Below are 11,904 nucleotides of genomic sequence, written 5' to 3'. Positions count from 1 at the left end.
ACGGGTCACAAGACAAACAGCGCAGTCGGCCAATCAGTGATGTTTGCTGTTGCTGACTGGTACCTACCCTTTCCGGTTTCTTAATTTCTTTGTGCTTGTGTAAATTTGTTTGTATTTTTCTTAATTTGTTTGTTTGTGTAAATTTGTTTGTGTTTTTTTATTTCTTTGTGCTTGTGTAAATTTGTTTTTGTTATTCTTGATATTTTTGTGTTTTTCTAATTTATTTTGTGTTATTCTTTATTTGTTTGTGTGATCCTTATTTGTTTCTGTGCTTCTCAATTTGTAGTTGTGATTAGTGATCTGTTGGTGTGATTTGCACCACCGTAGGAGGCAGGCGTTGCAGATTTGCAATGTTAAAACCTACCTACCTGGTTGCTCCACATACGTATTTGATTAGCATTTTGACTCAGAAATACCCCTGAAGGACTTAGTTGTTCGTCCTTTCATCAAATCTTATTTTGAGCCTGAGTGGGTTAAAGAGCAGAGTTCAACAGCTGTAATTTTATACTCTACTGGACAAAAACAATGTTAAGGGGTGTGTGAATAGTTAGAAATAACAAGCATTGGTTGCTAATGAGCCACATTGGAATGTGGGTGTTTTTCACCCACGTGTGTGCTTTAAAGTGATGATGTCAGTGACTTTAAAAAAGGAATACAATGCTGAAATTTCTGAAAAGCTGTGTATGTTTGTATTCAGTCTTTGTACAGCAAAGATGGACAAAATTACATTGAGGTGTTTCAACATGATGTGGGTGTCATGCTCTGGCTAAGTCTCCTGACCCAGGACATACAGAATCAATCACAGGAGGAGGGATGAAAAAATGAGAAAACTATATTCATTCTTGAAAAGGAGAACCAAGGGAGCACCATCGAAGTGAGGCGGGGGTCCGTACAGGCTCGTGATGTGGTGGTCGATTTAGAGGAGGGAAAGCTGGAGCTGGTGAGGGAGGTGGTCAGGTCTGAGGGGGGTTCGAGCTCAAGAAAGGTTCTCTAGAGAGTGGGCAAGTGCAGGGCGAGTGCAGGGTGAGTGGGTCGGTCTGGCCGGGAGAGAGGACGTGGTCCAGGGATGAGATCCGTCTGATTATGGCTGGAGAGCTGGAGACAGGAAGAGGGGTTAGGAACTCGAGAGGCTAGAGTGGAGCACAAAAGATTTTAGGTCGAGTTGGCACACAATCTCAGGTTGAGCAATGCCCAAAGTGAGTACCGTAATTTCCGGACTATAGAGCGCACCTCAATATAAGCCGCACCAACAAAAAAAAAAGGTTTTCTACACACACATGCTGCACTCAAATACAAGCCGCGGCGCAGCAGCCACATGCAGGTCTCCAGCGCACAGCGCATGTACGGCCATAACATAAGATAGTTAGACAAAAAGAAGCTACACTGAAGTTTTTTGTTGTTGTTTTTTTTTAATTCAACAAAACGAATTTTAACCACGAGCGAACGTGCCTGCAAGTTTAGAAAACAGCACTGATAGCATTCATATTTCTGGATGGTTATAACATAAAAATAGAACTGACTCGTTATTACCGGTCATTTGCATGTTTAGAAGAAAAGAACAGCTGACACAGCATTAATAAGCCCCGGATGATTAGAAAATAAAAGCTGCACACAACATGCCTGGTTAGTAAATAAAACACACCTGCCTACCAGAAAAAGTCTTTCGCTCTCATCTTCCTCTTGCGCACTAAAGCCATTAAAGTCCTCTTCTTCAGTGTCGGAGTGGAACAGCCTCAGAAGAGCTTCGTCACATACCTTTTCTGTGGTGATGTCAGTGTCGCTGTCAGTGTTGCTGTCATCATCCCCGGGTGAAGCTGGCTTGAATGAGTTCTTCCCGCTGCCGTCTCCAGCGCCGAACCACAGATTCATTCATGCCAAGCTTACGTGCGGCAGCGCTGTTTCCCTCCTTTACTGCCAGATCGATGGCCTTCAACTTAAATGCGGCATCATATGAACTCATACGTGTAGTTACCATGATGAGGGGGTATGGATTTGAAAATAATTCTTCGTCGTGCCGGCTGCTTGCATGTGCTCAATTAAAATGTGCACTTTATTCGATTTCCACCTTTGACTTCCACCTGTTTCACTTTCTGCTAAAGCGCCCCCTGCAGGTGAAGGAACATCTTCAGTAAAGCCGCACCTCATTATGAGCCGCATGGTTCAAAGCGTGGGGAAAAGGTAGCGGCTTATAGTCCGGAAAATATGGTAATCATCCGGCAAGGTTGGGTTTTCTCCCAGCTCCTTATAAGCACAGACCGGTGATGGAGAATCTGCTGCAGCTGCCCGCTCCTCGGCTCCACCCACCTTCAATTGAACACTCACACAGGTTATGGTAGAACCACTCACCTCAGATCCTGACAGTGGGTGGTGAAATGTGTCTAACTTACCAAAAGTTGTTCATGCCTTCATCACATCTAGGCTCGACCACTTAAATGCAGTTTTGCTGGGTGTCAATAAGTCAACCCTTGCCCGTCTTCATCTCGTTCAAAACACAGCAGCAAAATTCCTAACGCGTACTGACAGGCGCCAGCATATAACACCAGTTCTCAAATCCCTTCATTGGTTGCCCATCACTGTCAGGGTCCAATATAAAATGCTACTTTTTGTTTTCAAATCCCTCCATGATCTTGCCCCCGTGTGTAATGATGTGCATTGTTGTTTGGCTTGGTTGGTTCCGCAGTGTGTTGTGTTGCTGCACGGGCGTTTTTAGAGTATGCACCGTTATAGGATGCCGGGCGGCAGAGACTGTGTGTTGGTGAAGTCTTGTTAATAAACCTTACTACCCCGTTGGGTAGGAAATAGATATTCTGGAGTTTGTCGTGAATTAGACCAGAATATAACATGGTGGCAGCGGAGTGAGCAGCACGGCCGGAGTGGACCCCGGGGAGACGCCTGACGAAGCGGTGTGCTATTGGCGGCTAAGTGAGTTAGCACCGCTGCGAGCCATGGAGGGCCTTAAAGCACCGCCGACGCTGCTGTTGGACTCCAGTAACCTATCGCGGACATGGAAGACCTGGAGGGACGAGTTTATGCTCTATGTGGAGCTGACCATGGACCCAGACGACGAACAGAAAAAAGTGAGCCTTTTCTGTTATCTTGTTGGGGTGAGCGGCAGGGAGCTGCTAGACACGCTAATGGGCGACACGTCGAGGGATCAGTGGACGGTTGAGGACATCGTCGAGAAGTTTGATAATCATTGCAACCCGGCCGTTAATGAAACTGTGGAGCGGTATCGATTCTTCACGAGAAACCAAGGCACCAGTGAGACAATCGACACCTATGTGACGGAGTTACGGCTGCTGGCGAGAACGTGCAATTTTGGTGTAATAAGAGACTCATTGCTTCGGGACAGGACTGTATGTGGCCTTAACAACCCGAGTTTGAGGGAGAGACTGCTGCGGGAGAAAAACTTGACACTGGATGCATGCATACAACTCTGCAGAGCCGCGGAGCTGTCGCGGGAAAACAGCAAAACCATTTCGGGAGCTACAGTGGAGGAGGTGCATGCTGTGCGTGTAGCTGCGTGCCAGACACAGTTCAGCGACGCAGTGGACTGTAAGTTTTGTGGCAGAACACATGAAAGGAAGAAGGAAAAATGTCCTGCATACAGGAAGAAATGTAAAAAGTGTGGCAGAGAAAACCACTTTGCAGTTAAATGCACAGCACGTGCAGAGCAGACAAGAAGGTCGAATGTACACAACGTGACAGCATGTGAGAGTGATGAGTGTGAAGACGTTCTCTGTGTTACAGAGGCAGACACGCACGATTCAACTACAAAAAACACTGATAAAGTGAGAGACACCCGACTCTTTGCAGGCATGTTGATGGGCAAAGAGATGGTAAATTTCCAGATCGACTGTGGGGCCAGTTGTAATGTAATGCCAATCCACATGCTAAGCCCGAACACACAGTTGGAGGACTCACAGACAGTGCTGATGATGTACAACAGAAGTAAGATAAAGCCATTGGGAAAGTGCAAAGTTAAGTTACGTAACCCGAGAAATCAGAAACTGTATCGGTTGGAGTTCCAAGTGGTTGACAAAGACTGTAAAGTACCACTGCTGGGCAAGAGAGCCAGCGAAGCAATGAAACTCATAAAGGTGCACTATGAAAACATCCTGAAACTGGACAGCATCGTTACTTCAGAACCCCCTACAGCCAAGGAGTGGGACATAGATCAGATTAAGTCGGAATATGCGGATGTTTTCACAGGAGATGGCTGTTTGGAGGGAGAGTTACGGCTCGAAGTGGATGAAGCAGTGAAACCAGTACAGTTACCAAAACGGCGTGTCCCTATTGCAATGATAAAGCCGTTAAAAAAGGAGCTTCAAGATCTTCAGCGCAGAGAGATCATTACACCGGTTGAATGCAGCACTGACTGGATAAGTGGGATGGTTGTGGTCCAAAAGCAGAGCGGGGATTTAAGGGTGTGCATAGATCCAAAACCCTTAAACAAAGCCCTGCAACGGAGCCACTTCCCATTGCCCACCATTGAGGACATTTTGCCGGATCTGTCAAAGGCTAAAGTGTTCTCTGTCTGCGACGTGAAGAGTGGATTCTGGCACGTGAAACTGGAGGAGGAGTCGAGCTACCTGACAACATTTTCGACTCCGTTTGGACGCTACAGATGGCTGAGGATGCCAATGGGGATAAGTCCAGCTCCGGAAGTGTTTCAGAGAAAGCTCACACAAGCTTTGGATGGTCTGGCAGGGATCTACATCATTGCAGATGATGTGCTGATCACGGGTCAAGGAGACACGGAAGCAGAAGCAGTGCAGGACCATGACAAGAAGCTGCGACAGTTTTTGTCCCGTTGCAGGCAGAAAAACGTTAAGTTGAACGCAGACAAGTTCAAACTTAAACAGAAGGAGACTACGTACATTGGACATCAGCTGACATGCAACGGTCTGAAAATAGACCCAGAGAAGGTTAGGGCTATAGAGCAGATGCCCAGGCCGACAGATGTGAAGGCAGTGCAGAGACTGTTAGGGATGGTGAACTACTTAGCAAAGTTTTGCCCACATCTGTCTGATCACTGTGACTTACTGAGACGACTGACACACAAAGACAGTGAGTGGAATTGGACGACTCGTCATGACGATGCTTTCCAGAGACTGAAAGAGACTATAGCAGTGGCTCCAGTCCTGAAATACTACTGCCCAGAGGAAGAGCTGACAGTACAGTGTGACGCTTCTGACAAAGGATTAGGTGCAGCACTCATGCAGAAGGGTAAGCCTGTGGCTTTTGCGAGTAGAGCTCTTACACGTACAGAGCAAGGTTATGCCCAGATAGAGAAGGAGCTTTTGGCTGTTGTTTTCAGTTTGGAGAAGTTTCACCAGTACACTTATGGTCGTAAAGTGGTTGTACACAGTGATCACAAACCTTTGGAGACCATTGTAAGGAAACCGCTGTTGAGTGCACCCAAACGGTTGCAAAGGATGCTTATGCGCATTCAGAAATATGACTTAGATGTGGTGTATGTGCCAGGCAAAGACATGCTATTAGCTGACACGTTGAGTAGGGCATATCTTCCAGAGTGCGCACCTCAGGGCTCCATAGAGGAGGAAATAGAGAGCATTAACATGGTCACTCATGCACCCATCTCACCAGACAGATTAAACAGCATAAGGATTGCTACACAGGAGGACAAAGCACTACAAACCCTCATAGACACAATTCACAGAGGGTGGCCAACTGACAAAAGAGACATGGACGGTGACATCAGACCATACTTCTCGTTCCAGGATGAACTGAGTAGTCAGGATGGACTTGTCTTTAGGGGTGAACGTGTTGTTGTCCCGACTGTCATGAGACAACAGATCATAGCCAGACTGCACTCGACACACCTAGGTGTAGAAGGTTGCCTACGGAGAGCCAGAGAGTGTGTGTATTGGCCAGGCATGAATGAAGAAATTAAGACGTATGTGACTAAGTGTGACATCTGCAGGTCAGTAGATTACAGACAGCAGAAAGAGACTTTGGTTCCTCACGAGATCCCGACGAGACCATGGGCTAAGGTGGCCTCAGACCTGTTCATGTTTGACAACAAGGACTACCTTATCACAGTGGACTACTATTCAAACTTCTGGGAAATCGACTATCTCCCGGACACTAAGTCCACCACAGTGATTAGGAAGTTGAAGGCCCACTTTGCCAGACAGGGCATCCCAGACCTTGTTGTCTCAGATAATGGACCACAGTATACGTCCGGTGAGTTTCTGAGATTTAGTCGACTGTGGGATTTTCAGCACAAAACATCTTCGCCAGGTTACCCTCAGAGTAATGGGAAGGCCGAATCAGCGGTGAAGACAGCGAAAAGGCTGCTGCTAAAGGCAAAACTGGCGGGGCAGGACCCGTATCTGGCGATTCTGGACCATCGCAACACACCATCACAAGGCCTGGAGACCAGCCCAGCTCAGAGGCTGCTCAGCAGGAGAACACGGACGCTTTTGCCAACCAGGACGAGCCTGCTAAGGCCAAAAGTCATTCCTGCCCGGCGGGAGTTGCAGATGAAACAGAAGCGCCAAAAAGAGTGCTATGATCGGTCAGCACGTGACATGGACTCTTTGACGCTTGGGGACAGTGTCAGAGTTCAGCCTTTGGACCGCCACTCCACTTGGAGCAGGGGAGTGGTTGTTGGGACTGTTGACCCGAGGTCCTATGAGGTTCGGTTGGATTCTGGGAGTGTCCTGAGGAGGAATCGGAGGCACCTGAGACATGCAGGCGTGATGGATCCAGACAATGCCATGACAGACACTGGGGCACTGAGCAGCTCAGTGACTGATCCGTCGGGAAGTCGTGAGCAGCGGATTGAGTCTGACGTGGTAACAGGGGGTATCAGGACACGGTCAGGCCGCAAAGTGGTTCCACCACTTCGGTACAAGGACTATGTGCCATAATGAGGACTTGACAGTCTTTACTGGTTGAGGGGAGAAGTTATGTGTTCTATGGACACACATGTCCACTACAGTTGCAGAAATGCATATGTTCGAATAGTGGAATGTTTTTGTGTTCTGGGAATGTTTTTGTGTTCTGTTAGTGTTTCATATTGTTTCTCCCTTAGTGAGAAGAAAAAAAAAAAAAGAGAAGGGATGTAATGATGTGCATTGTTGTTTGGCTTGGTTGGTTCTGCAGTGTGTTGTGTTGCTGCACGGGCGTTTTTAGAGTACGCACCGTTATAGGATGCCGGCAGAGACTGTATGTTGGTGAAGTCTTGTTAATAAACCTTACTACCCCGTTGGGTAGGAAATAGATATTCTGGAGTTTGTCGTGAATTAGACCAGAATATAACACCGTGTACTTATCTGACCTTCTTTCAATTTATACTCCCATTCGCATGCTCAGGTCCTCCAGCCTGTTGCTCCTCGAGGTCCCGAAAGCGTGTTACAAATCATGTGGACAAAGAGCTTTCTCTGTTGCGGGTCCTAAACTGTGGAACCAACTTCCAGTCACAGTTCCACTGGCACCCTCCTTGGCAGATTTTAAGTCTAGACCAAAGACACCCTTGCATTTAACAGTTAGCTGTTAGTTTGGCTTTTATTACTCTTATTTTATCATCCATTGTAAGGTTTCATTGGTTTTATTGGTGCTTTTTTTCCGGCTTGTCTTTTTTTTTATAGTTGGCTGTATTTTATAGTACTGTTTTATGTTTTTTATCTCTATTACTGTGCGACTGTTCAGCATTTTGGTCAGCCGTATGGATGTGTTTTTATGTGCTATATAAATAAAGATGGTATGGTATGGTATGGTATGGTATGGTATGGTATGGTATGGTATGGTATGGTATGGTATGGTATGGTAAAAATGGGGATTGTGTGTAAGGATGCCGGACTAATGCTTGGTACCTCTATAAATACATCGGCCTCTTGACGGCCCCGGACTCGGAGAAATCCCATTTCTGCCACTGGAGACGAAGTCACTGAAATGTCAACATTGTGATTTAGCTTATTTTTTATTTTATTTTATTTGCGCAATAGAAAAAAAAACGATTCAGTAAACAGCATCCGATGTTTATAATTGCAGTGTTGGAGGAGGCAAAAGCTAGTGAGGCTTATCTGTAGCCTCCACCAAAAACATTGACAAAAAAATTTCTTTAAATAATTGAATACAAAAAATTACGTTGATGATAAAAGAGAGCCTAGAGCCTGCTAAATAATGAACAATCAATGCCCTCCTGTATGGGAGATGTGCTCGAAGGAGGACCAAATAAAGGATCACTTTGTTTTTATGTCCTTTGAAGATCGTAAATGAGATTAACTTTCATTTAATCCATCAGTTATTTCCTTCATCTCACTGCCTGCCCTCTACTTCAATTCAAATCAGTCTATGTACAGTCTATGATTCAAATTCAAAAATACTTTATTAATCCCAGAGGGAAATTGATTAATTTGATTTGATGGTCTCACTCCCTTTAGACAAAGTGCAGCTGTAATAGAAAATGAATAACAACAGATCTGTGGTCTGCCAGTTGTGTCTGAGGAATGATTCGAGTTGCTGGTTCTAAATCAAAAAATCCATTTATCAGAGCTATTTGTTCCCTTGGTGCTCCTTGGGCTGTGTAGACCTGCTCACTCTAAACCAGGGTCTGCAGGCTAGATGTTCCGTGTTGGGTGGCTCTTCAAAGAGCCGTTGTTTTGATATCACCCACAAGCGTTGCAGAGAGGTGTCACATTGTGCGCCTGTGTTCCCCTTGTCTCCCTCCTAGTGTCTTTTCAGAAATCCCCCTGCCCTTGGTTCAAGTCTCAATAATGTCACAATGCGGTGTTGGTAGGACCCAAAATGCAGTACCCAGGATGACACGAGGCAGGAGATGATATATAAAGAAAATCCTTTTATTTGCAGGATGAGTCAAAAATAAAAATAAATCCAAAGGGCTGAAAGCCAAAAATCCTAAATGTCTAAAAATATAAACCAGAGAGCAGAAATACTAGAAACCACGAGAAGAACCTAGAAACACTAGAGCTAAGAACGAGAGACTGACAGAATAACAGCAATGGACCGACACAAGACAAAGACAAGACAGGGCTTAAATAACAGGGAGGAGTAATTAAGGGAGCAGGAAGCAGGTGTGTGGAGTGAGGGCTGGAGGGAAGGCAGGCGACAATAATTACCTAAATGGGGAAACAGAACCAAAGGAGGGCAGATAAACCTAAAACTACAAATCCAAACTAAAAGGCTGCGGGAAGGACTAACACACACACACACACACACACACACACACACACAGAGAGAGACATAAATAACTCACACACACACACATATACTGGGCTGGGGAACAAGAGGCTGGAGCTGCAACTGGAGGGACAGAGGATAACCAAATGAACACCGGACCTGAGGGAATGATAAAAAGGCCTACAAACAGAAGACACAACATTGAGACGCAGACAAAGGACACATGAGGGCGCTATGAGACACAGAAGGGAAACTAGAGAGGATGGAGAAACATCAGGAGACACATAAAGGAGGGGGCAGACGCAGACCATGACATATAACTTCCTTCACCCAGAGTCCCAGTTTTAGTTTCTAAGTCTTATATTTAGTTCTGTAACTCTTCAGGTCATTGGTTATTTAACTTGAGTTCTTCAGTGTCTTTAGTCCTACAGGTTTGGGTTGGTTTTGGTGAAGTAGTTTTTGTCTTACAGGTTTTATGATTTAGTTTCCTCCTTTACTTTGTTTTGCCTCCCCATCTAGTTAAGTCGTCTCACCTGTCTTCCATCAGCTCTCACTCCCCACACACCTGCTCCTGATCTCTCTAGATCTCTGCCCCCGTGGATAAAACCCTGTCTTGTCTCTCAGTGTTTGTTGGTTCGCTGTGTGTGTTGGCGTGAATGTCACATCTGTTGTGGCTGTTGCCTCCTGTATTCCAGAGTTTCTAGTTCTCGAGTTTCCAGTTTGCCTCCTGAGAGTTATTTGAGTTTTGTTTTACCTCTGCATTTTCACCCCCAACCCCCAACCCCCACCCCACCCATCCACCCCCTCCACCCTTGAGCCATGTACTTAACTGCTCAGAAATAAAGACTTGGTTTTTATTTTTTCATTACACCATCTAACTGTGTCATCTGGGTTCCTGCACTTGGGTCCAACCATCCCCTGATCGTGACATGAGGATTTGACCTTGGGGTCAAAAGAGAGGATGGTTCCTTATGCTTGCTCAACGGCTGGCCAAACCAGGAGGCAGCTGGAGAACTGAGGAATCAGGACATGATCCTTGTACTTGTAGATGTTGTTCACAAATTTAGACAGATCAGAATTTGACAAGTTTTAAAGCCGTTAACCAAGACCTCAGAGACCACGCTTTCACTCAGATACTAAGAGGTTTTCTCTTAGTGTGAAGTGAAAATGTTATTACATTTTTTTTAGCAAAAACTGTTAAACATTAATATTTGTGTTATTATTGTGTTCACACAGTAATATATTAAATTACCAGAATCAACAATTGCTGATCTGGTGAATCATTACAGGAAAAATATTCATTTAAACATTATTGATTTAGGGGTTAGTCATACACTTTGGACACACTCGATTCTATCAACCTATAAAGTGGTAAAGTCCTTCATGATTCCAGGAAGATTAACTTTTATTCAGAGAGTGAAAATCTCATCTTCTGCATGATGAGATCTTGGTTTCCAGCAAAGATAAAGGAATTCAGGGGAAGGGTTTATAATGGCTTCCCTTCTTGGCAACAAGGTCATAGAGCTGTGTGTTTACCGGTTTGGAGACCAGTGCAAGGGGAACAACCTGGACACTTCCATGAGATGACCTCTGACCTCACAGTGGACAAATAACCAAATTGTTGTCCTTTGGTACGCTACAACAGGTTTCCCATATTCGGTTTGGTCTCGCCTTGTCTCCTTCCCAAAACCAGCCAGGCTGGTTTCGTAGTCTGCTCAAAGCCGGAAATCAGCCAGACTGGCAGCTTGTGACTGCTGAAGGCTAGGGTCACAAGCAAACGCTCCTCGGACCCTTAAGGGCAACTGAAACTCAGAGTTGGAACGGAATCGTAGTTTTTGAATTTTTGTTGTGGGGTGGGGCATCAGAGAGGGTGTTAACCCAGTCAAACAGGCCAGGACCGCCCGTGCTAGACAGGATTTGGAGTTGGTGCTATGGTCTGCAGCTAAAGAAGAATGGCGTTGGAGTGTTTTGCCTAATTTCTTCTGGTTTCAGGTTTGAAATGTGTGATTTTTGCTCTTAATCTTTGTTAAAATGTGCGTCATGTTTTTACTGACAGCATGTTAAAGCATTTAGTGGAAGATTTACTTGAAGTGAAGTGTTAGTAGCTATTTTAACCGTTTCCTTCCACAGAGTGGCTGCAGTGTGACGTGCACAGGGTGGTTTTGGTTCTGTAAGACATGAACACAACCGTTAATGTGTGTATGTTTATCTGAAAATGAACATGTGCATGCATTACTCATTAATGGGAAACTTAAGTTTAACCACTATTACTCTTCACATGAGTGTGACCTAGTTTTAAAGCAAGTTTTCAATTCTTCCCAAACTCATTTGGTTTTCTGCCTGTTCCAGAACGCGTGAGAGGTGATGCGTTTACCTGTTGTTAATTTTTGGTGCTTTGTTTCATGCAAACTGACATTTGAAATTAACCTGTTTACAATGTTGAATCTTTTTGCACAGATATTTAGTAAAATCTGTAAATAATTTGAAGCAAATCTAATAGAGTCTTGCTAGTGCTGCAGCAAACGCAAAATGGCGCCTGAGTGTCTTTGTGATATCTCCTGACTCCAGCTGCAGCTCCAGCCCGGTACCAGGGTGTGACACAGCCGGAGCTGAGCAGGTTAACCACCTGATCTCAGCAGACAGACCACCATGTTTGTGTCAATCGTTCTGCTGTGGATCTCCATTTGCTTCATCCTCCTTCTACTTAAATCTCGGAGACCCAAGAATTTCCCA

The 11,904-nt window shown here is 45.1% G+C and overlaps 1 protein-coding gene across 2 annotated transcripts in view; it reads left to right on the top strand.

The window, feature by feature from the left end:
* The first annotated feature begins 10,913 nt into the window (after nucleotides 1-10,913).
* LOC107389173 (cytochrome P450 2F2) overlaps nucleotides 10,914-11,904 on the top strand; it is a 13,837-nt gene continuing 12,846 nt past the window's right edge. The window contains exons 1-2 of one of the 2 annotated variants that reach the window (XM_054733361.2): nucleotides 10,914-11,163; nucleotides 11,740-11,904. The exon at nucleotides 11,740-11,904 is cut by the window's right edge and continues 78 nt beyond it. In XM_054733361.2, the coding sequence (XP_054589336.2) occupies nucleotides 11,821-11,904 (84 nt within the window). In that variant the 5' untranslated portion in view covers nucleotides 10,914-11,163; nucleotides 11,740-11,820. The remainder of the gene's footprint in view (nucleotides 11,164-11,739) is intronic. The other variant, XM_015965179.3, reaches the window with a different exon arrangement.

This window comes from Nothobranchius furzeri, chromosome 4, assembly GCF_043380555.1.
Source record: "Nothobranchius furzeri strain GRZ-AD chromosome 4, NfurGRZ-RIMD1, whole genome shotgun sequence".
Taxonomy (NCBI): Eukaryota; Metazoa; Chordata; class Actinopteri; order Cyprinodontiformes; family Nothobranchiidae; genus Nothobranchius; species Nothobranchius furzeri.
Note: the sequence above shows the minus strand (reverse complement) of the source record. Positions and strands in the feature narration are given on the sequence as shown.